The 27,193-nt window shown below is 33.1% G+C and overlaps 1 protein-coding gene across 6 annotated transcripts in view; it reads right to left on the bottom strand.

The window, feature by feature from the left end:
* LOC143250932 (uncharacterized) overlaps positions 1–27,193 on the bottom strand; it is a 68,221-nt gene that overhangs the window by 30,237 nt on the left and 10,791 nt on the right. For 2 of the 6 annotated variants that reach the window (XM_076502138.1, XM_076502139.1), the window contains exons 2-3: positions 24,543–24,681; positions 13,194–13,934 (exon numbers count right to left, since the gene is read on the bottom strand). In XM_076502138.1, the coding sequence (XP_076358253.1) occupies positions 13,194–13,934; positions 24,543–24,582 (781 nt within the window). In that variant the 5' untranslated portion in view covers positions 24,583–24,681. Of the gene's footprint in view, positions 1–13,193; positions 13,935–19,659; positions 19,743–24,542; positions 24,682–27,193 lie in introns of all 6 variants that reach the window. The other 4 variants (XM_076502137.1, XM_076502140.1, XM_076502134.1 and 1 more) reach the window with 3 other exon arrangements.

The following is a 27,193-nucleotide window of genomic DNA, read 5'->3' as shown; positions in this document are numbered from 1 at the left end:
TTTTCCAAATTTTGTGAGTAATTACTTATATGGTGAAGCCTGAAAAATAAATAAGTAGAGTTTTGCAATCCCTATATGATACTAATAAAAGTACCAAGTGTAGCTTCACAGGGTAACCCAAGTGTTACAACAGAGATTCATGTGGTAGCCACAGATAATTTATTATAAATTACTCTAATACTTGACACACATGAGAGCAGAATATATATAGAGCAATGCATGTATATAAATAAATACATGTGGTCCAATGTGCACGTATGAACATTACCTAAAGTCATCTATAAGTGTTTTATAAACACTGACAAATCAATTATACAAATAGTCAACAAACAGGTGGGACACAAAGGTATTGATTGTGGCATTACGAACTGATGAATGTAAAGTTAACTAAGGTAACTGAACTGAAGAGTATTATTGGGAAAATACAGTGCATTTATTGTTTCATTAATATTGGTAAGGGAATGTTTCAATTTTGATGTTGAATTATTTGACAGGTAATGAATTTTCATGGAGGATATAAAAAATAAATCAAACCATAGGACTGAAAGAAAGTTTTACCTGGGGCTTTAAAGGAACATAGTTTTACTCACATTTCTCTATAAAGTGTGGTGCAGAAGTTATTTCAAGTGGCTCAATTTGAAATATTCCTAAGCATGTGATATATCAGAAGTAAATGAAATTCACAGACAGTAGTTTAGATATCATGACAAATATGAACATGTATGCAGTATTTTATTTGGTTGTGATACGAATATTTTTAGCCATGCAGAACATTTTTAAAAAGCACATGGTTAACATATTTTCTTAATGCTGCTTTATCACAAGATGCAGTATTAGACTGAAAATGTAGGCTAAGCCTGCATTAAGGTACTTTGCAGCCCCTTGAATAGGATACAAGCATATTTAAAGTTAATTAAAACATATTCCAGTAATTACACAATATGAATTAATTATTCAATGTTAATTAGAATATGATACACCTAACTTTTAAGTATGTAAAATAGTAGGGCCAACTAGTATCTAAAAACCTAAAACAAACTTTTAGGCAAGATAAGGTTAAATTAAGTAATATAATGATAATAATAACAAATTTTTTTCTACAAGATACACTTGCTAGGACTGACAGTTCATGAACAGCACGTTTTATGTAGTTTGGTTAGTATAACATTTAATTCATGTTACCTCACATTTTGACACTTCTAATGGTGGAAATTTTAAAAATCATGGTCTAAAAGGCAATCAAACAATAACATTTAATTATGAACTGATTGTATAAGGTTAAAAAGCTTTAAACTATTTAGTGTAAAGAAATGTTTCCTACAACAATACGAAGTAATTGTAGAAAGAATAAATGAGAATTTTGTGTTTTGTATGGTGGTTATGAGGTTGGTAAAACTGTTACTCAATATTGAGTAACAACAGAACAAATAACAGATAAAATATAAAGATTTATCAAAAAGGAGAGAGTTAAACTGATGGTCTGGATCATCAGTAGAGCCCCTCATCACTTGTGGCCCTGATGTAGACTGTAACTGTACTAAGAGAAGACAGAAAGTAACACTCACATGATGAAAAGACCTAAAACTATTACACAACTTGTAAATGGAAGGAAGACCCTTTGAAAAGTCATTGAAAATACTTGCAAAAGTTAATGATCAAAGGTTAATGGTTAGTGTTACCCAACTTGAATATGTAAGAACCAGATGCAATCTTGACCTCCATTTTTTTCTACTGGAATCACTTGCTACCTGATGAGGCCAGTGTCAGATTAACAGAAATAAAAGAAGGAAGAATAGCTAGAAGCCATTTAAATGGAAACTTGTTAAAGCCTTTGTAACTGATAGTTTTCATTTTTGAGGACACGTGTTCTGCTAGCAACATAATGCAGAAGTACGTGCAAAGTCCATGATGTGTTGTTCAATCAATACAACATCACAGTTTATGATCATAATTGTATATTATGATTCCCGTTACACTTCACTCTTGCCTGAACTTTTGATCAATTATAAGTCACTCAATATTACACTTAAATGTGGACTTTCAGTGTGTAAGGTCAGTCTTAGGCAATTTCTTTTTGACTAGTCAGTGACTTTTCAACCTTTTTGATAATTTATTGTTGCAGTTTACTCTCCCTTTTTTATTGTACTTAATGATGGATCTATCTGTACTGTCATTCTTCAAAGCCTCTGAATTTCTCCAGGTTACTCAGGACTTCTCTCTTAGCAAAAGGACTGATGGTACTGACAAACTTAGAACCTTATGTACTGAGTTGATGCTTACTGTGACTGTGTCAATGGATGAAGATATGTTGGATATAGGAAAGCTTGCCGTGTTTGTTGTCAGGCTTGCCCTGAGATTATCAGGAGCCATACCATCCCTTCACCAGCTAAAGACAAACTGAAGGTTGTCCCCATCATTTACACTTTACATTTCATCAACTCCTGAAGAGCCAATCCTACAGACAGCTCAACAGCCTTCAACATTGCTGCTTTCAATGCCAACAAATGAAAGAAGTGGAATCTGAAAAGATGCAGGATCCAGTGATATGTCCCTTCAGAGGATGCACCATCACATCCATAAATGATGGAACCAAATGTGCTCACACAGTCCTTCCAAAGGCCCAGAAAATCTTCCCAACTCTTAGATCACCTTGAGGGTTGACCAAGTCTCAGAATGAAAAGAGCAAGATAAGTTCCCAGAAGGCACAGAAGCCATGACCATCCAGTTTTACTTTCCTTCCATGACCATAACACCAAGAGGCATTCAGACAAGTCAATCAGCTTGGCCATCACTATCATCACAGACAAGAAGCTTCTTGATTAATGAGGGTGTGCCAACATCATGGGCAAGATATTACTAGTAAAGAAGCCTTGGAAATAATCCTATAGAATGCAGAGACTAAAATACCTAACAAGGACATTCAAGGCAATCAAACACCATCCTATGCTAGAGAATATCTCAATGCTCAAAAGCACTACATGACAATTGACAATGACTGGAAAAAGGCATAAGCCCTCTACACCTGAGGAAGAATTGAATGAGGCAGAGGGCAATACTTCTGAGAAGATATGGGAGGGAAATGTAGTGGCTGCAAGTTAGGTTAATCAACAATGATAGAGTCATTAAATAGTCTCAGAATGATCTAAAGGCCTTAGTGGCAACTAGCCACAAAACTACAACTGCTCTAGAAAATCTAATAGTAGGGTTAAAGTGATGGGAAGAAAAACTTCAACTACCTCTGGGCAAGTTATGTGCAATGTATATGTTGTAGTACAATTTAAGAGTGCCTTCTGTCTTTTGCATATGTGTGTGTGTGTGTATATATACACACACACACCCCACACACATTTATAGAATGTTTTGCAATAAGCTCTTATTCTTTCAAACATACATATATGAAAAAATGGTTTTAAAAATTTTGCAATTTTATTCTATGTGTATTTTTCTACATGCATGTATAACAAGTCCTTATCTGCTTACAAACGCAAATATGCACGAGCAAGAAGTGGCTATTTTAATTTTTTTTATTATCATACTTCACTTTATGAATAAAAGTTTAATAGTAAATGGAAATTAAAGGGCTGTCTTTTATTGTTGTTTGTTACATATTGTATCAGATTTTATTTTCAGGAGTATGTGTGTGTTTTTCTTACAGCAAAGCTACATCAGGCTATCTGTTGTGTCCACTGAAGGCAATCAAACCCCTGATTTTAGTGTCTGAAGTCTGGGGACTTTTCAGGTGTAAAATTAGTCCTCCTTCACTAACTTATGTATTATTTCATCAGTTTATACTAATTTTAAACTAAAGTCAATAAAAACAGTTTTCTTCTTTTCACTGCATTTCATTTTCAAAATATAGTTAAAAGATTATTGTTAATATATTACCCAGTATTTTGAATCTTAGTTAAAGGGATATTTTATATTGAAGGGCTTTAATATGTCACATCATCCCTTCTTAGAGTTTTACTTTATGAGGTAGTTATTTATACATTACATTTCTCTGTTAAAGGATATTTTCATGGATTTCTTTGTATTATGTTCAACGTCAGTGTTTTTGTATAGTATTATGTTGTATTTTAGACTGAGTTACAGGGTGTTTCTTTTGTTATGTATTACGTTGATTTAAAATTATATTTCAATGATTTTGTTTTAATTCACAAATTATTAAACTATTTGTTATTGTGAAAACAAATTTGGTTATTTAATTCAGCTGTAATTCTTTGCTAAAGGTTTGTGTTGTTCATGTGGTATTTAATCATTCTTTGGAACACAGGAAAGTAAAGATGTTTCTTTGCCATGTTGCTAGTTTATAGTTCATTGGATTTAGTTTAATTATCTATGAAGCCAAACACCCATTTTTCTTTTCACAAAAGCTGACATGGGCTGTTGTTAAAGGTTTTGATAAATATATCTATAAAAGAGCAAGATTCAAAAAAGATGCTGGAAAACTGAAAAATTACCCTAAACAAATTACTCATCTTATTTTCAAACTGCTTAATTTTTGCAGTCAAATCATGTTGGTACATAATTATAATTTCAATTTGTATGTTAATTGTGTACATAATGCAATACATATATTTTATATTACACCACTACGCTCAACTTGTAGAAATTGTGTTGTTCAGTCTATTTGCACAGGCCCTTAGATGTTATGGCTTTTCAGAGACAATGAAGGGTGTATCAACAATATGAATATTTAAGGATTGACCTTTCATTTTACAGATTGGAATTATGATAACTAAATATATAATTAAGCAAGCATGCATTTGACAATATGACAACCAACACAATGAATATTTGAAGTAATATATTTTTCATTTTCTGGTGAAGGAAACATCAAGTCTTCCATGGCCCCAAAATGTTCATCAAATGTAGCATTGCCTTTTTACAGAGAGGAATGACAAAAATTAAATGATTGTACAATGGACTATACTGGGTGCATAATTTATCAAGACACTAACAATAAGGGACTATACAATATACAAACATGGACATCTGTAAGTCTTTGGTTGGCCCTTGATGCTGGACAAAACAAAATAGCACTCTAACTACACCCAGGCACAGTAAAGACAGATGGATTACTAGTTATCATCCAAGATGGCATACCAATAGTCAGAATTGGAATGTGAATAAAAAATGTTACAAGCTCAAGGAAAGAAAAGCAACATGCAGCAAAGAATCAATACAAAAACAGTACCAAGAACCATACCTTTGATCACATGCAGGACCTTATGATGCAAAGACTTCCAGTGTAATATGTTGTTGGCACTCATACTGTGGAAAAGCTGTGCTGTGTAAAGTGGCCCCTAAAAACAAACAGCAGTTGATTAAAGAACACAGAACACATACTCAGGAGAGTAGTTGTCCCTGAACACAGCATTACAGTAAATGATATCTCCTATCACATTCCATGCATCAATACCTTCAAAGCACTACGAGCCACTAATCTCATAGCCAATTCACTAAATATTTTTGACAGAGCACTTACAACTCTGGTGAAGCAACTGGAAGTCAGTCTTCTTCAAGATCTAAGAGGCTTTTTAACCAAATCTTTGACAGATCAATATTTGCAATTTCTGAATGAGTTGGGGGAACAAAATTCAAACAACTACCAATCAAGTACCTTGAAAGTTAAACACTTTGTTTATGTACGTGTTTCCTTTCTGGACCAAACTCATATATCAGTTTTCACATACGCATCTACAGTACGTCTTGATGATTCATTAAAAATACCTTGACAATAGCAGGCATTCAGCAAGGTGTATAACAAACAAGAAACTCTGCAAAGAGCAGCCAAAATTCTGAGAGAAGAGGCCAAGTCATGCAAAAGAATGTTGCAACAAGATCATATGAATTTATTATTCAATTCTACAGCCATTTTGATATCAGGTTCCATATGTGTGCCTTCACTAAATGTAGCAGAGTTACAGTTGATGATACAACTACCAAGAAAAGTTTGGTGGTGTCATAGCAGCTTCTTAAAAATACCTCAGGTTTGTAACACCTTCAGCAGTTAGCACATCTTATCACTTGCACAATAAAAAACACAGTAAGGAGCTTATTGTCCTGAAAAAAAGCTTTGGGCAGGGTATCAACTATAACAGCTTACAAAGACAACTCACATATCACACTGTAGAAATACTTTAGCAAGTAGAAGAAGATGGCATTTACATTCCAGAAAACAGGTCGTATGATAGCAAAATTTTTTAGTCTTTTGCCATGGATAACTTGGATTATCAGAATAAGACACTGGAAGAAGATAGCTTTCATGCAACTACCACAATCATCAATGAACAACCTGAAACTGACTCAGCATGTAAAGCTTCATCTGTTGTTAGCATCCCTTGCTGTACTGATCAAAACAGGACTCGTCAAACTACGTGAATCTTCCATGTTTACTTGTTACTCAACAGCAAAAGACAGACAAAGAGGTAGATTGCTCAGTAACATTCCAGCTATTGATGACTTTGGAACTTCAAGTGAGACCACCACAGTTGACCTGTTTATGTGGCATATTAGACATGTTCCTTTTCAATCACTACAAATAGCAGATGATATTCTGGAAGGAGAAGAATGCCTACATGGGTTTCATTTAATGCCTTCTCCCCCTATGGATTTTGTAGTTTTAAAGGATGAGATGATACAGCTGGTGAAGATGTCTACCAAACTTGGCAACAAGCAGACAGTTAGTTATCAGTGGTGATCAGGCTATGTATGAACTGATCATGATTCTCAAAGTAAAGAATCCAGATACCTTTGGGAGGTGACTTTGCTGCTGGGGGATTTCATTAAGCCCACATCTACATGAAAGTAATTTTTAAAAAATTATGCATGGGAGTGAAGCAGATAAGTTATTGATTCATGTCAAGTTTGTTCATGAAGGAATAGTTAAAAAATATTTAGGGAGAAAGCAAAATACTACTAGTCTCTTCAAGCATTATGGGTCATGAGTGAACATTGTGGCATATCTTCTAGGAAGAGTTTGAAAAGTGGTTTGAAAAACAAAACAGTTATGAGTAAATGATATCACATGATATGCTGAAAGTCTGCTTGAGAACAAGCCAGAAGAAAGTCAGAAACTCAATTTAATATAAGAAACACAACCAACATTAATGGACTCAGAAAAAAAAGGAAATTTCAAAGAGACATTGGAAAACACTCTTGGAATGCATGATATATTCTTTTGATTCATATATTTGCAGCATCAAGGCAATTGGATAAGCCACTTGAGTGAATCCAACAAGATGTTTTCATATTTAGTAGCAGCTGGCCATTACAAGCATGGACAACAATTGCTGCCCATTATGTGAACAATATGAAACACCTGACAAAAATAAGCCCTGATGTTCATGAATAGAGCTTCATGAGGGAAAAGGGTTGATGGACACCACAACACTACACCATTAAGACATGCTCTTGAAACATACATACAAATATACAAATGTTAAAGAAGAAAGTAAACTCAGTAGAATAACATTGAACATTGTAGCTCATAACAATATGCCTGCACAAAATCAATAACTGCATCAGTGAGCACATAGATCAAGGAAATGCTTAACACTTCATCCCTCAAAATACAAATCATCACCACGAAACAGGTCAAACAAGGATTGAAAATATTCTGACATGGTGTTAAATGTAATTGCTGTCACAAAAGTGAATCCTTTCACATCAAAATCTATGTAACTGATATACATTGTAAGTGAACAACACACACACCTGAAAGTTAAATGACTTCACTGATATCAAAGCCAGTCAACAGACCAAAACATCTACAGTGAAGCTCATAATATTTCATAAACAGAATAACTCCAAACCACCAGCAAGAAAATCTTCAAATTCAAGTAAAAGCAATGGCATTATCACACTAATATGAATGACACAAGTCCTTACCAGTAGTGGTAATACTGACATGGTGGTTTACTTCCAACCATGAGTGCAGCAATACACTGTAGGCACTATTCCATGATGACTACACCTTGACGAATGGAAACAAGACTAGCATGGTGAAAGTTCTCAAAGAGGACACATAGACAGAAAGCCAGTCTGAAAGCTGATGTAGTTATCAATGTCATGTACGTGATACATCATAGGTTATTCCAGAAAAACTGAATTTGAAGCTGCTGCTGATAAATATAAATAGCAACTTCATCATGATGTACCAGAAGAAACAAATGTCATTCACTTTTGTTGTGATACCTATAAAGAACCAAGCATAAAATCAGGAGTCAGACAAGTGAGATCCCATCCTGTCAAACATGCAAAGCTAACAACCACTTCATGACTCCTGATTACACTGATTTCTTTACTGAATCTGCATATAAATTTGGTTTATTGAACTATTTGTGCACAAAGTGGAGCAGTAATGATGTTCATGGTTGTACCATGGGTACTACCTGACTCTATTTGGGCAACAGCTTTGATGATGAGACCACATCTGTACTCTTCACAGATGGACCAGTCTTCTCAGTTCCAGATTTGGAAGCAACCCAAGAGGAAGACAATGCACAAATCATTCTGCACACAATATACAGTGTACAGACTGAAGAGATAAAACCTGTGGTAGTCTATGCTTATGACACTGATGTCATGGTCTTATGTTTCAACATTGTTAAGACAACTCAATGTATTGTAGGTTTGAACCAGCCAAGACAATTACTTGTTTGTTCATGACACTGCACAATGTATGAAAATATCATAATGCAAACTTAGTGGGATGAATAAGGCAAGTTTCCCATACTTCACAAGTAAAAACACAAGTTAAAAACTTGAAAGAGGAGACACCTTGAAGATTTTGCTGAAAATGAAGACCAATGTACTTTAACAGACAACATTACAAATACAGCCAGAAATCTTCTCATTGAAATGTCAACAAAGAAGAAAGATATGCCGATACACACTCTTGTAGAAATAACAGCCAATAAATTCCTGAACAACAATTCAACCTTGCTCAAGTTACTTACAGTAAAATCTCTTTCCTCTTACACCTCAAAACAGCCTTCCTCTGCATTTATAGATAAATGAGTTCATGTTGCCTAACCAGTCATACCTCCTCTTAGAAACTAAAAATGGACATTTGGTAAAGAAAGCATTGTTCCAATAATGATAACAGCAATGCTATGACCAGACCAAGTAACACAGTCTATATCATATAAATGTTTGAAAGGATAAAACTGAACCTGTTTGTGTGAAGATAAACAAGTGCAATGCTACACTGAGCATAGGTGCACGAGGCCATGGAGAAATATTCTCATGTCAAGTACTTCCAATAAATCCCCTCCTCAGCAGCGAGTCAGATAACTGAATGGAAGTTTTAGGGGCTTGTGAATCAATAAGTGCTTTTCAGAATATAACACACTATTAAGATTGCCTTAAAAGGAATGCCAGTAAGTTATTTTACTTTCTTTAATGTATCATTTTTTCATATAGCTCTCCTCTACTATACAAAATATATGTACTTTAATATAATGCTGTGTGATGTAGTCTACACCATTTCAGATCAAATTTGATAATAAATAGCTATGTAAAATATTTTTCATTCTTGTATTATCAATATGTAAGAAGCGTATATCTGTTCATTTGTTAAAACGATATGACAGCAATCTCTATTTTTAGTTCTTTTTAACATTTAGTGAATGATTAAATAAACCATACATATTTTGCAAAGAGAAACACTCATTTTTTTTTCTTGTTATACTACTTGATATAAAATGCTCTCAAACATTTCCAGTAACTGATCCCTAAATGTTATTCACCTAAAATGTGTCATATAGGGGTAACAGAAGAGGTTGAGCACCAACGTTTCACAACACCCCACTTCCATTGGACCCCCTTGGCTCCCTGGCTAAATATTAATTGTCAGTTTGAACTCAAGCAAGAAACAGAGAGGATAGAAAAAAGTGTGATATGTTTACATATCATATGGCTTTTTATTATGGTATGTAATACAGACATTTTAAAATTTTTCATTTAGCTTGTTACAATGCAGTTCTGGCATGAACACATGTTCCATAACACTATTGAACTTTGTTTTAGCTGCCTGTGTTTCTTTACTTCACAGCAGATAGCACAAACTTTAACTGCAAAAATGTTGCAATATCCTTTCACTGGTTGGGTGGATATCTGCATGTTCCAGCTGATAAATGCTGTAACAAAATAACCAGCAACTTGGTGACACTATAACAAAAAACCATATGAGATTTCTTAACAGATCAGGATCTATGTCTTTTCTCACTTCTATCTGATTGTTATCATGTTTAATACTGTAGGAATTCATCTTAAATGATCCAGTAAAAGTGACTGCCTAAGTGTCTACACAAAAATGCTCACTGTTTCCTTGCTTTGTAATGAATATTGTTTTCACTTTCCATCAAATGTATCCAACATGTTTGCTTCTCACACAGCTTAAAGCTCATATGATTTTGAAATTTAGATTATTCTCAAAATTTCCTGTTTTATCCTCCCAGTATTATTTTGACATCTCTGATACTTGCATAGAAATCAGTTTATGTGAGAATACCACACAGGTACTTACTCTGAAATTATCACTGCAACAACAGCTTTCAGTAACATCTAATTTATGGTGGGAAAGCAGAACTTATGTAAGGTCCCTTATAACCTGCACAATAAGACGTGAAGAATTATCGATCAGTGATGCATATATAAAAGACATAAGAATATTTTAAGTTGCATATATTGTTCGCAACAGAAATTACAATTTAACAAGGAAAGATTTTTCAAGATTTAAGATGCAAGTTTTTTTTTGTTTATTGTTAAGTATAAAACTACACAATGGAATACCCTTACAGTGTCTACCCAATTTTTTCTGTTATAAGCTATCAAACTTACTACTGAGCCACTGGGGTCTTCAGATAAGTACCTGTTTAAAATTCATTTTAATTCTAAAAATGTAAAAATTTGATGATTTTAACTATTTTATACTTATGTCTATCTTTTGGAGAATCAGGATTATAAGTAAAATGTCTTCCATGGCTTAAAAAAATCTTTAAAAGTGGAGAGAAACTTCTCAATCACCATGTAACCCACAGCAAAATACAAGACTAAGTACAGAATAATCCCTCAGAGTCCTAAGATACTTGTCTTCGTCTATTTTTACTGGTAAAGTTTGATTCAATAAGGTTAAGTATAAATTGGTAAAATGGATTCCTCATGAAGTAATGTTTTCAAATTTCAGATTACAAAAAATTTTAACTTCAGTCTGAATAGCCTGAGGAGCAATTGCTAACTCTGTATGTTATTCTTTTGTATCAACTTAATTTTCAGTCTCAGATATACAATTCTTGAAAAAAATGTTTTGTAATATCTGAAAATACAAATTGCACATTTTATGTCAAATAATCTTTTCATGCAAAATGAATTTCTAAAAGAAGAAAGCAAGAAATCATACTGGATCCTTGTTGCCTATTTTAAATAAGCACAAATTTATACAATCACCCTAAACAAAATACACAATTTTTTTCACAACCTTATGCTATATAACTAGCAGCTTATGTATACATACAAGCAGATATTAGGTTGAGGAATAATTCGTGAGCGTTTTTAAATAATTTCATTCAAGCATTACATGCAAGACTATACAATACTTCAATGCATGAACACATTACACCCAAGACATTTATTATGATACTTTATTACATGTAATACCTAGGTATATAGTATGCATTGTTGTAAACAAAATTGCAAGAAATTAAATGCGAAAAGCAGATGGTGTCGAAAATGTTCGATTTTGTCCACTTGACATTCCATTTAATGAGCTGAAATGAAAGCAAAAATTAAAGACATATGAAAATTAAACACACCATCTATTAGAGCAAAAAAATATCTACCAAATGACATGAAATAATTTGCGAAAGCGTTTCATTTATGAATATATTTTTTTAACTTGAAAAAACGCTCACGAATTATTCCTCAACCCAATACTTTACAGTCAGTGCAACCTAACAATCCAATCCCCTTTGAAAAAAGATCTTTTCTTTGAAATTAAACAGCAAATGAGGTTACTTCATAAAGAGCACGTGTCTTTGGATGTCTTTGTGACATACATACATATACAGGGTGTTCGGAAAGTCACTGTGCAGTTGTGTAATCATATTTTATTCAGTCTATTTCAAGCCAGCAACTGATAGTGGTATTTAGAAACAAAATAAGAAGGATCCAGGCCTGTATTGATGCCAACAAGGGTCACTTTCAACATTGTTTATAGTTGTCATTCATATTTACCTCCTGTATTCTATATTGAAACATGCATGTTAATAAATATACAAGTGCATAGTGACTTTCCAAACACCCTGTGTATGGCATGGTGAGGAAAACCTTGTAAAAAGTTTAAGATGTATCATAAAGCAGTTATAACGTTAATCATTATGGAGAAAAAAGTATATTACCAGGTATTTTTGACAGAAAACAATACTTTAAAACTTGTACGTTTTGTTTTTTTAAAACATATATGTATATAGGAGACAGCAACGATGACAAATGTTAAAACAAATTCAAATTTCTAAAGATGTAAAGTTACATAAATGTTTCTTTATAACTATTTCTGTGAGATCACTTTCTTAAAATGATAGTTGTTGCTAAATAAGCAAGTTTACAAACTATCTCATTAAAATAACATGTATTGTCATTACATTAAAATAGGGACTAAAAACTAATAGATATATACATATAATTCAAGGTCAGATCTATTCAGCTCCAATCATGATAAAAGGATAATTTGAAAACAAAGGGAATGCAAGCCTGCCTGAGCTTGAAGCTATTCATCATTGACCTTCAAAGGTTGAAGTTGTTCAGTTAGCTTCTAGTGGAAAACTTTTGCATTTATGTTTGAAGGGAAAGGTTCTGAAAAATTTGAGGATGACCTGGGGATTGGGCTTCACAGAGTTGCTGCTGATGGTGAGATTGGGCTGCAAGTGTTGGATGCTGGTGTTGTTGGTTCTCAGGAAGCTGTTGGGTCCCAGAGCTTGGTGCTGTTGACTGGTTCTTGTTGGAAGTGTAACTATGTAAATGGCGAGAGGAGCATTTATGTCTCTTCAAATCTCTTTCTTCAATAAACCTCTTTCCACAAATGGAACACGTAAAAGGCTTTTCCCCACTGTGCATTTTAAAGTGTCGAGTCAACTTATCTCTGCGATAGAATGCCTTACCACAGGCTAAACATATATAAGGCTTCTCACCTGTGTGAATACGTCTGTGCCGAGACAGCTTGTCCTTCCTGTAGAAACCTCGTCCACAAAAGTCACATGGGTAGGGACGTTCTCCAGTGTGGATCATGGAGTGGCGAGTTAGGTGATTCTTCTGAGAAAAGCTCTTTCCGCAAACATCGCAGTGGAATGGTTTGTCCCCAGTGTGGGTCCGCATGTGGTCCATTAATTTACATCGATAACTAAAACCGCTGCCACAAATTTCACAAGAACATGACTTTTCTCCATGAGCTGAACGCATGTGAACTCGAACCCTTTCTGCTGACACAAATAGCTTACCACAGACTTCACAAGGAACTGTTCTTTCACCTTTGGTGTGATGAGAGAGATGGGCTTGAAGTTCATAGGCTGTCTTAAAAGGGACTTTGCATGCTGGACAGGGCCAAAGTCTGTCTTTCATGTCCTCCTGCTTCTCTACAGCAGCAACTATTGCTGCAGCCTGAGCTGCTGCAGCAGAAACCATCTTGGTTGGGTCTACTCCTGGAAAAGCAGAAGTTGTAGAAATACCAGTAGCAGCAACGAGTAAATTTCGACTACTTGTGCCATAATCATTATTAGCCAAAAATGAGTGTGTTTTAACACCCGAAGTACGGTTTCCAGTATTAGAAGTCTTTGGCTTCTGAACATCTTCTTGTGGTTGTAATGGTGTAGTTGAAGTGGTTGGGGTTCCCGTGTTGGGGTGAAAATTTGGCAGGTGTGAACGAGGGTCAAAACCTAAAAAGAAATAATGAAATGGTTTAAAATGAATGCTCAGTGCAGTACAGCAGTTTTGTTGTTTTTTAAAAGACTGAAAAGGCAAAATAAAAATTCAAAGGAAAATATGACAAAAAACAATTTTGGCATTCAAACAAATGTATTCCATTTGACACAAAATTGATTATAATTCAAACAATATTTTAAAATTAAAATCTACAAGTAAATTCAATGATAAAAATGTTTTCAATATATATGAAAACAAGAGGCAGATATTCTTCTTTCCTTTCTTTCATGAAGGAATACCATCTCATCCTACCTACTCAGAATCCACACAAAATTAGACAATTGTTGTTACTCTATTGTAATGTAAAACTAACTATCAATAAAGGATCTCTAAATGCATAAATAAGTTCCAAAACAATAGCACTTTATTTTGGTATGCCCCATTATATGTTTATTCATTACCACCAACAGACTGAGTAATTTTATATCAGATTTGTTTATTCACATTTTTACATCTTTTATGACTGCAAGTGTGTAAGACAGTTCCCAATGAAATCACGAACCAATTATTTCAATACTAGCAAAAGTACCTGGCTTTTCTAAAGTTATTGAATTCTTATATTCAACATGATTATATCAATGTGTTTTAAAATACCAAAACTATTTTAGTACAGGAGATTAAAAATATTTTAAATATATTTCAAGTTCCCAGAAACAAAAAAAAAAAATTGGTAAAAGTGTGATGATAATAAAATTATTATAGATAATTATAGCTGCCACTTTATGTTATGTGACCTAACCTATTTTATAAGCCAGTGTGTGTTATTACCTCACACTTGGTTTCTCAAAATAAGAAGAGTTATAAAAGCCAAAATGCATTTATTCAGATAGAATAGTTCATTTAACATCTGCCAATTATGGTTTTAGTGACAAGGGTGCAAGGGGGTTATAAAGTGGGTTGCCATGAAATCTTTTATGTTTAGTGAACATTGGAATGACTTAAAGAAATTAATAAATATGTCTAAAGTAAAGACAGTTTGAGATAACCTAGCCTAAAGCCAAGTGCATAAAATATAAAAGGTAAATAAAAATATTGACCTAATTTAACCTTAAATCGTTTATGAATTTAACCACCTGAGACTTTAACAAATCAACAAATTTTATTTTCAATTTTGTAGTTTATACATTTCATTTTATACTTTCAGTACCTAGACTAACAACAATATTAGGTTATACTTCTGTTGTTAAGCAACATGACAGAAAAGTCATTGTTGGAACACATTGTTACCATATATCAGAAGTTGTTATACAAGGTACCACATCTTTTCCGTGTGGTTTTTTTGCAAGCTTGTCTGATTAAAAGGGATGTATGATTGTATGTCTTTGATTTGTATTTGCAACATAATAAACCACTTCATTGCTATGTGGTTTTTACTAGCTTGCCTCATAAAAAGATGTGCACATGCAAGCATGTGTTTAAAAAGTAATAAAAATAATACCCAAATGCTCACCCTCAGAGTCCACTCTGTGTAGATGCAAAATTTGAGGTTTATAGGTTTTTCTTATTGGGGCTACAGCAGTTACACAAACACACATATCTGGGTATGATATCAAATAAAACTTCACACTTGATTTATTCTTCTAAATAAAAAATGGAGCTTTACAATAAATAGATGCTCAATAAAAAAAATGAACATTGAATGTAATTTGGCCAACAGAATGAGTGAACACTAACTACTGATCAAAACAAAATCATTAATAGTGTCTATGATGCTCATTTAGCAATGATGAAAGGTATTTTTTTAATTAGATAGAAGCTAAAAAAACAAGTAAACTATAATGTTTATCCATATAAAAGGAACATCTGAAATCATTTAGCTCTTTAATTATGCAATTCAAAATAATACTTTAATTTTGAATATGCAACAACTATTTAACAGGCTATCTGTGCTGGGGGGAGAGAGAGAGAGGCACAATGAAAATATAAGCAGTTAAGTCCACTATCAATACTAACTTGTAGCCAATGACAAGTGTCAGTGTGATCATATAAGAATACCATATTTAGGCATACTATTACAGCCAGTAAATCATATTAGTTTACAATGGTTCAAGATATAACACAGGGGAATAGAATAATGCTGTTTTCATTTGCAGTTAACAGATAACTAACAAGTAGAACTAAGAGATAAATATGTAATGTAATTATTTTGCTTTCCTCATTTACAATGAAAACTAAATATACTAAACAAGGTCCAGTTTTACAGATAACTGTTCAGAGGTCATCAGTTCCCAGTGCACGAAAAGTTGAGGTACACTAAACTGTAAATGCAAAAAATACCTTTTTCATTACATTGGAGAATGTGTATGTCAAAAATATGAGAATGAAGTTGAATGGTCAAATAAATAAGATGGAGAAGCTTCATATAAATAAATACTATGTATGAAAAACATAGAATACCAAATCACTTATGTTTTCCCTGTAATGCATTTTTGTAATACAATGGTGTGAATAAATTACCTTGAATATAAAGATGACAGGACTTTATTGAAGCCTTTCATTGAAGGTATTGATGCTTAATAAATTGAATTCATGCCACCAGGAAGTAATTTGTATAACACTGATAGTTTGCATCTTTCACAAAACCCAAATAAATTCAGCCAAAATCTAAACTATCTTTTTTTCTTTTTTGATTTGTAAGAAAACTATTAGAATTGTTCCAAAACATACATAACTTAGAATTATGGAAGGAAAACAAGTTTCATATTTTGCTTTTTATTTTGTAAATTTCTCAAAAAACAAATATTTGGTAACCTAGATTTTTGGATTAGGCAAATCAGCATAAAAAACGGTTATAAACTGTTACTCAAAACATGTAAACTGGTAAAAATTTGACAAGTTAGTGAATAAACTTTGTCTTCATAAGTATATTAACTAGTGTTTGTCTTAAACTCTGAGAAAAACACTGAACCCTTTTCAGCTACCTTACTTATTCATGCAGAGCAGTAGTTTCCATATTGTGTGTTGTGACACACTAGTGTTATAGCAGGTTACTAGGGGTGTCATCAAATGAAGAATAATTAAGACCATAAAATAGAACTCTAAAAAAAAAAAAAAAATGCATGGGACAGCAGGGGTGCCATGCAAATCAAGGTGAGTTAGGGTACTGTCAGTAAAAAGTTTGAAATTGTTGTCAAAGATGTTCTTTTCACAGTAATTACAAGTTAACAGTTTTTTTTTTAAATTATTGTTCTGAAAAATGAATAGAGAAACATTCAACTAGAAGCATCAACTTACGACTATTAATGAATACGTTAGATTTGATCTTGTTAAATTAAAAGATTGTTTAACTCTGTTTTCTAAAACAAAAAGATTAAGTATTTATAAATTTTTTTGTGTGAATGAACAATTTGCTTCAGGAAAATGTCATTACCAACAGCCAATCAACAATACATTTTAGTGATTCACCATTTGGACATTAGCCATGGTCTATTAAATTAAGACCAGCATGATAACCACAAGGCCACACACTCAGCCACTATATCTAATGACAAAATTCATTGGTAACACATTAAAAGTTATTTCACACAATACATTCATCTTTATAAAGTGAAGATTATTTTCTTGTGCAAATTTAAAAATTCATAGATTTCAGGACAATATTAAACTATCTATTTTGCAAAATAAAGATGCACAGACACATACACTCAAACTATTTCACAGTAAAAAATTATAAAAACACTGCTTTTTCCCAGTACATACTTTAATGTATCAGTTGATAGCTTTTCAGTGATGTTGAGTATCAATTTGGGATTTACGAGTCATCACAATAATACATGTTTCCAAAACAGGGCGTTCCTCAGATCAAATTAAAACAATCATATTTCTTCCATATACATATATATCTATAAATAAAGCAAGCTTCACACCAGATAAAAACAACTGTATTGCTTGCTTGGAGGTGGGTTGGCTGACTGAAAGCAGGAGATAAATGATGTATAAAAATCTGTCAAACAATCTTCTCAAACTATAAAATTTCTATCAAATATTAAAATACCACTGAATGTTGAAAATTCAGCTACACCTACTATCACTTAGCATTTTCAAAGCATGTCATCTTATCATTTTGAATAGTAGTGATCAAAATATACTTTATCTAAGTTTGTGATGTGAATATTTTTGTTTCTTCATTTCTTGTGGTTAGTTCACAATAAATTTCAATCCTACCATTATTCCAATTGAAAATCAAGGTTAAAATAATTTGTTACCAATTACAAATATGAATGATGTATTTACTATTACATAATGGTATTCTGAGGAATGTGCATATTTTCAAAGGTTAAGACAAACCAAAAATATTAAGCTTGCATTATAAGTTATTAATGTTACATTGTATGAAATGATAATAAGCAAATTATTTAATGTTAAAAATCAAAGTTTCAACCACTTTCACCTGACTTAATATAAACATTTTTGTTTAAAGGTTCTGGATTAACATGCATTGTTAAAAGAGCTAATATTGAGGATATGTTTGTTGTTTATTTTAATTGTTGTTTTCATCCCCATGGCTGAAAGGGCGAGTATGTTTGGTGTGACGGAGATTCGAACCTGTGGCCCTTGGATTACAAGTCAAGTGCCTTAGCCACCTGGCCATACCAGGCCTTTAAGGATGTGAAATTTGATTGTAGGCTAAACCAGAAATTAGAGACCATGGTAGAATTGCTGGGGTTGAGAAAGAAAATTGTCGGTACTGGCAGTTGGGCTCAGATAGGATCCTGAGCATGAATTTCAGGAAGATAAAAAAGGTAGCAGGACAAAAAGTTTTAGAACAATACATTTAGGGATAGTGAGCACATTTCATTAAGTAATACATTTCAGCCATAAGCTAACAAAGAAACCATTCAGACAGTACAGTATAATTCTGCCAAGTTTATAGAGGTCATACTTGTCAGTGATTCTTTGGTAAGGCATGTGAACAGAATATCCTCTGAGCACACAGAAGAAATACAGTAATACTGTGCTATCCAGGAGCAAGTGTGAAGGACATATTGACAGAGAGAGTGAGATAATAAATGGAGTTAGCAGTGATGCAGTCTTTGTTGTGTACATATTGCCTAATTATATAGGAAAGTTAGGTCAGAGTAGCTAACTGATAAGTAGAGGGATGGGATGAGGGATTGATAAATGCACATGAAAAAAGGCCTGTACCCAATTTTTTAGAGCTACTGCCATATTTAAATTGTGGAGATGGTATACTAGGTTAATCACAAGGGCCAAATGTTACACTTAGGTTAGTGTGAAATGAAGAGAAAATTAGCTGGTTAGAGTTTCAGAAAAAGGAGTTTATAGAATGGATGGCTTACACTTAAATATGGCAGATGCTAGTTTGTTTGTTGTTTTTCTTTTTTTGTTTTTTGAATTAAGCACAAAGCTACACAATGGGCTATCTGTACTTTGCTCACCACAGGTATCGAAACCTGGATTTTAGCGTTGTAAGTCTTTAGACATACCGCTGAGCCACTGGGAGGCTAGTTTGTTTGCAAGGGCTGTTAACTCAACTGTAAGGGCATTTTTAAACAAGGTCTCGACAATGGTGAGAGCTAAGATAAACTAACACAAAAAATCAAGATATTGGGAAAGGTGTTTTGTGGAAATAAATTACAAACATAACATATAGATAAGGTAAGGTATTATTGTTGTAATGCTAGAAGTACAACAATAAAATAAAATAAATGACCTTACAGCACTCGCCTGAATGGAGGATTTTGACATCATGAAATAACTTCAATGTGGATACAGACAGTTTTGATGACTTGCTTTCATGTCTTGCAATAAATAACAATATTAAAGGACAGAAAATGATAATAAAAAATTAAAATTATATGTGAAAATGCAAAGACATACAATTAAAAATAAACAGAAGACAATGTTTTAAGATAATTTGTCAAAATTTAAAAGGTATGTAAATTTTTTCTATTTCTTAATTTTAAACATTTCATTGTATTTATACTCCACTAATGATAATGATTACCATTAATAATTTCATACAGAAAATGAAAAAAAGACATATTTACCTTAAAAACTGTGATATTAACTTACAAGATTCTAGGGGTTATACAAATAAAATTTGAAACTTCAAGATAGAAAATAACATTTTTGTATTCATGTTTTGTTAATTAAACAAGCAGATAGACCCATATACTTATAGTTAAGAGACTTGCATGCATATATTCTTGAGCAACTTCCACTTACATTCACATATGTTAATGTGAAATGTGTTGGTACATGACAGCATCATCTTATGATAAAAGTATTTCACTAACAGTGCATAGGGAGAGATGCTGCATTTGTAGATTCTGTCACCCTCCAAGTTCATGAGGCACCAATTCAGTTCATGATAAAACATGATATTAAGTAGGAGTTACCTCAAGGCAAGTAGCATACAAGTCTCTTAAGCACATAAACAATGAAGATAGTTAAAACTGTGTGGAGAAGCGAGTTATTTCAGAATATATATATTATCAATTATACTGCATATGAAAATTAACATTTACACTTGCTGATGCCTATGTGGTAGCTGTATTGTTTCAAAATGGCCACTAGTGAGAGTATCAATTCTCCAATATCTGAAGTTCCAAGCCACTGAGGGCACTAATTTTGCTAACTGAAATTACAATATCAAACAAATGCCCACAAGTATTTGTATAAAAGATATCAGGCATGTCATACAACCACATTGACAAAAGTTAAACAGATAAAGTACCAATTCAAAAGCAAATTTAACTGAAAGCAGGTAATTAGCAAATATAGATACAAAGAAGGGTTTGTTAAACACCTAGGTTAAACTTGCTAACTGGATTTACAATATTGTAATGTGCCACCATCAAATGCATTTGCTTAAAATGACCTAAAAGTCCTTTTAAAGATATTACTATGCTCATTGGTAAAGGTGAATGATATCACTGATGAATGGAAATCTTATAAAATGTCATATAGTTACAAAATGTTACATTGCACTTAATAAATATAAGAAAAACAAAAACTTTCAGCACATTATTAAATTGAAGTAACAGCTCTTTGTCAAAGTTAAGCTTATATATTCAAATCATAACTTATGGTAGGCTTTATTATCAAAAAAATAGCTGTAATGTTAGTAATACAATTCTCATACATTCAACTAGTATTCAGTCATTTTTACACATTAGCACCTATTTAACAGCTGAATAATTGACATTTTTTTATCATTCAGCAGGAGCAGTTCATCTTAAAATGTATTACAGAAAGTAGGAAATTATGTAAAATGGAAGTGATAACTTCATTACTGTAAAATAGTAATAACACTAATAATTGTGATTCATGATGACGAGAAACCCACATGTGGTGAAAATGTATTCTCAAGATGGCTGGTATGGGTATCAGCACTTTAATTAACACAAAGAAAGACACAAAATATCATGCACTCAAAGTACCAATGAGCCAGAGGCAGCTGATCCAAGCTGCCCTCATGAGAAGCCAACAGAGTAAAGGTGCTGCTGAAAAAAAAAAATCATATTAAATTCTCACAAGAATCTCCAGAACTGCCTACAAGTGTAGCTTCAGAGCTCCCCAGAGTAACACCACCACACCAAATATATGTCTCAATCTCACTTCAGATAAGGTCACAGACAGCCTCAAGCAAGAATGCCCCTCTACTTCATGAGCAATACCAGATATCAGAGGTGGGATTGAAAAGACCTGATTTTGAGTAAACAAGAAAAAAGTCACACCAATGCTTAGGTGGCCAAAAGAAAAGAAAAAAACCCTAGCAGTTGAGTACTAGCTACAGTGTGAGAAGAGACATGTTTTGGAAATTCACAAACACAACAGATAAACTTATTAAAAAGTCATTTCTACCCACACACTAACAGCACTACAATAGTATCTTTCTCAAATCATGCACAATGTGTGTGTGTGAAATACTAGCAAACAACCAGAGCACATGTACTGCACGTGCCTGAAAGAAAAGTGTCTTACTGCTGCTATTTTCAATCATCAAGCCTTAACCTGGCAATGGATTTTAAAGTTGTTTTCAAATATTTACAATACTAAAACAAGCAAAATTAAAATATACAATAAAAAAAATGAAATCTACATAAATAGGGGATTTATTATTTCATTTTCACCAATACCCAATTCATTACATTTTTTTAGATTAGATCCCTAACTAGAGACAAAAATATATGAGCCAACATATATAAAAAAATCATTAAACAGTTTAAACCTATGCAAACAGGCTCAGTTCACTGGACCTAGTCGGTACGGAAATATTAACAATTACTATAACTCCAAATTTACTTTGTGTATTGTCAAGAAATTTAATAATCTTTTGGTATGTTGTAAAAAACAAAATCAGATTTTTTAATAAAGTACTTATGAAGTATTCTAGCTTGTCAATACATGAAGTTTGAGTTTTTGATAGTTAAATAATGTGGACATTGCATGGTACAAGTAATAAATTTAGTGTAAATTGAACAATTTATAATGCACGTTTTTAATATTCTGAGTTAAGAAACTTGAGCTTATATAATATTCAAAGTTGATTTATTAACTATATTTTTATGCTAAGTTTACTGATATACATTGATAAAAAAGTCATGATATGCATTTTAATCCTACCTATGTACCTAAAGTTGTATCTCAGTTATTCTTTTAATGGAATTTTTTCATTTAAAAATTATGAAAGGTAAATGCCCTTTATTTTATTTTGAAAAAAGTGAAAAAAGAAAGAATATACATTATAAACAAAATAATATTTAACTAAACATATGAAAAACAAAGGAAGCAAACCATTTTTAGTCACATGCATGACAACTTAAAACAGTGCAAAACATACTGACCTTGTCTGATGTATAAGTTACTATCTTTGTTATCTGAGAGAGTTGAGGGAATTACACTACTCATCAGTAATTGTTCTGTGCATGCTTAAAAAACACAATACAGTGTGTATTGTCAAGTTTGACTTTTGTCCTTAATGTTAAGCAGGATAAAAAAAACATCAGATTTAACTATCAGAATATCTTCCTACACAAATAGTACAAATCTGAACTCATTCAAAACCTGCTGCTTAACACTTGAATACACATTTCAATGCTAGACATTCAGAGATTTGCCATAATTAAACATTCATCTCCCAAAATAATATATATATGTTATATATCCAACTTACACAAGCCCTGCTGCTTAACCCTCTAACAAAGAGAGAATAAGACAAACCCAAAGGCAAAGCATTTTGAGCTCTGCAATAATTAGCCATCTTCCTAAACTGTATATGTATATATCTGGATTCATCCAAACTCTGCTACTTACCTTTCTAACAAAAACAAATGTTCCTTACATAAATGCTAGACACTTAGAGCTTTGTCATGATTAACTCTCCATATGTGGGCTCTGTCATTTTGATTCACTTTTTAACCACCATGTAACCATGAAACTATACACAAGTTTTAACAAATTAAGTAATTCATGAAATCTGGCAAGCTCTTACTGAGCATTACAAACCTTCTGTAAACAAGTAATCAGATTTTTTTGTCAAATACTTTTATTGAAGATCTTTATTTGAACCTATGGAGTTATAATCTGATTTAGATTGTGATAGAACTGAATATAAGATGATTTTTACATTTTAAGCATGCATATCTTGCTGAAATTTTTTATCTGACCTAACAAGTTTCTAATTTTTACATTTCAGTTACTACTTTGTAACAGTAAATAAGAAATTTAACAATCATGTGTATATATCTTGTACTTTATGTAGTAAAAGTTATCCCTAAATTTTGTTATGGTTAATGTTAGTGCTTTACTGAATTTTTATTTAACTTATGAGTCATTCCATGTCAAATCATCCAGGGGTTGCAGGTGACCTCCACAAAATGCCTTGACAAAATTCACATGTGCTCATCTACCCATATAATGAAAAATTGCTAAGTATTAGATCAATATCTCTAATAGTTTGTGGTTTACAACCCTGTAAAATTTAGTTAATTTTTTTTATTATTTTTGGCAAATTCATTTTTGGGCAACTTTGGCTGCTTAAAGCTGCAAGAGTAATGGTGGTAGAAGGCTGAAATTTGCTACACTAACTGAATTAATCTCACAGAATCCAAAAATGGTCTCAAACCAAGTTTATCTCTCGTAGGATTTGCACAGTGAGGCTGTAAAGTCACCTGAAAACCCAAAATTGTAAAGAACATTGGTTTATGTAATAAGCCATAGCTCTAAGACGTAATATGATACAAAGCTGATTTTTTTTTCTAATTTCCAATAACATATCAGTTGATAAATCAGCAATTGTTGTAATTAAAAGTCTATAAGATTTCCTGTAAAATAATGTAGTTGCATGCAATGTTTTATAACTTAGCTAAAAATAGCCCTACTTCAGGCCACAGTTTGACAATGTCACCAGTTATTCAGCATTTTCAGATTTTTACCATATATTCTTACATCTCTGAATATGATCTACAAAAAAAATCAGGATGGTGTTCAACCTACTTTTTGAGTTATAATTTTTTTAAAGTATCCTCTGACCATACATTTTTTATTTAAAAAACAATTCAGTTCAGGTGTGTGAAATATTGTAGATAACTCACAGGAATTATTTGGGTCCCAATCAGACAGACAAGGTCTCATGTCTCATCACTGGAAATACAGGGTTGTGGACCCAAAGCTAGATCCAAGGCAAAGTGATTAAGGCAGAAGGACAACAGTGGGACATTAATGGATCGCAACCTGAAAGTTATAGAATGTTTTATATTGAGCCACTGGAATTACAAAGAGAAAGCAAGCAACACAAATGTATACAAACCCTTGCCCAAATCTAAAAAAGCACAAAATGCAACAAACCAAACACAGAATTGCAGGAACTTTCTCATCTAACTCAACTTTAAAAAACATTACCTGGCATGGAATTATGAATAAAAATCCTATTTCCCTCACTGAGAGATAAGTCAACATTTCCTACCCCCAGAATTACAAGGAGGATGTAGAACAAACTAAGTCAGAATTACAAGCAGTTGAGGACCCTCTTTTATGATTATACAAATGAAGATAACTACCAAAAAAGAAAGGACACACTCAACCAGATAGCTAAGTGTTACCTCTAAGCTAGAATTAGAAAGAGATTCCCACATAAAATGGTCCTGCTTATGATACATTGTGGAAAAAAATAACCATCCAGGGTTATTGGCTGAAGTGGAATAATGAGTTCAAGTGTCATTCAGAAGAAACAGACCTCTGTCCACCTCTCTCTATTGAGTGGAACCTGGGAATGGTAAGGGCTCTCATGCTCCACTAGAAGAAATGGGGAATGATAACTCATGCTGGGGAGTCCCAAGGAATAATGCTCTGGAGATTGCACTAGATGAACCATGTTCTCCATTTTGAAAAGTAAACTAAGCTCAATTTATGCATTCCAGGGGTTAGCAGGGGCAGACAAAAATCCCCTTACACTGCACTTATGATAGTCCACAAATAGTTGTCCAGTAGTGAATATAATTGTTTACCACCTGGAAAGTTGCAAGGTGGTCTTGCAGAACAACATTCCATCTCACAGAACTCAATGCTCACTGGAATTTTTTTAAATTGGTCTATGGATAATTAGTGTGGATTTGGAAGGAAGCATATCTGAGTGGGATCCAAATTAAAATGATGAAAGTTCCTGACAAAGAATAGAAATAAATGGAAAAAAAAGTGTTGTTCATCTCTATCACAATTTCATTACTGAGTGGAAAATAGCACTGGGAGTAGCCAAAAATTATCCAAGAAAGCAACTGCCAAATGATGTAAATAATGAGATATAAATGTATTAGTCATAGTCTACATACCAGCATGTAAAATCTCCTCCAGCAAACAAAGAAACTGAGCCACCAGGGACATTGAATCATATTGAACTTGATGAGATAGCATCCAAAGAAGTCTCTGCTCCTCCAATGAAAGCCCAGATTGACTAATACAAACTGACTGACAAACCCAACCTGTCAAAGTGACAGGAGATAAGAAGAGTCCCAATGGAGAAACAAATGATACGTGAACCGTTAAGCTATTCAGTATGTACAACATAACTACAGAGAGCCTGAAATTAGCATAAAAAAATGAGCTGGATCTGAGCAGCTGTAGAAATGAGAAACAGAGGGAAGATTAACAGGAGAGAAAGTGTTATCCCCCTTTCTTGCTGCTGAAGTTTTGGGTAGAAAGGACCTATCTCCTATCAGAACGTAAGTGAAACAGTAAAGAGACCTGTGAACACAAATCACAAACATATCAATGTCTACTAGCCAACAACATAAAAAATAAGTCTCAAGAGAAAAGTGATTAAGGGAATATGATGCCAAAGGTTCAAGGGGTGGATGGAATAAAACATGCAAAACCACTGTGAGATTCCAACTGGGAATCTAAAAGGACGTTGAAGACAGATAACCCACAATGATTTCAGAATAAAGGAGAAGACTGGAGACTAAAAACCTTTACATTTTCCATTACAACAAAAAGTAGATAATAGAGTTGCTTTATACAAAGAAATGGATAAAAGCACCAAACCTTTGTTATAAACAATGTCATAAATAAATAAACATGCTGCACAGTGGGACAAGAAGGATTAAACTTGTGTCTGAAAGACTACTGACAATAAGTAAACCATTTCAGTTGATAAATGGCAAAGAAAAATACCTAATGAACTGCATTACTAAAGATGCCACCCAACAAGTGAATCCCTGATGTTATGCAATGGACCACATAGAAACCAGACATTAAGTCAGAGAATGCTGATCACTGGATGAAAAATGTCCAACTGAGGTTGATGTAAGAGAGATGACCAGAGTGGAGGCAGGAGTTAGTAGATGCAAAGTTAAAGGTAAAATAGTTCATGTGAAGTTCTACCAAGTGGTGGGAAGAAGCTAGAAGCCAGTCATCCATATAAGGGTGAGTGTTAATTCCAAATGAGTGAAGATGACATAAACAATGTGACTCTCCAACAAAACACAAATAGGGTGGATGCAAGGCAAAATGGTAGAGCATAGAATTTAAATTTAAATGTATTTTTACTCATAAGATTTTTTAAAGTACTCTTGTAACTTTACAGTTACAAGAAAATCACCATTGCCAGTCAAATATAAACAATTCCCCTGTACAATAGCAAAATTTACTTTTTTAATTGTAAAAGATCTCAACTATTGGTCCTTGTGTAAATCTGTGGGTCCCATCTCATTTTTTGATCATCTAAGTAGCATAACCATAGAGAAACACA

The sequence above is a fragment of the Tachypleus tridentatus genome, chromosome 5, assembly GCF_004210375.1.
Source record: "Tachypleus tridentatus isolate NWPU-2018 chromosome 5, ASM421037v1, whole genome shotgun sequence".
Lineage (NCBI taxonomy): Eukaryota > Metazoa > Arthropoda > Merostomata > Xiphosura > Limulidae > Tachypleus > Tachypleus tridentatus.
Note: the sequence above shows the minus strand (reverse complement) of the source record. Positions and strands in the feature narration are given on the sequence as shown.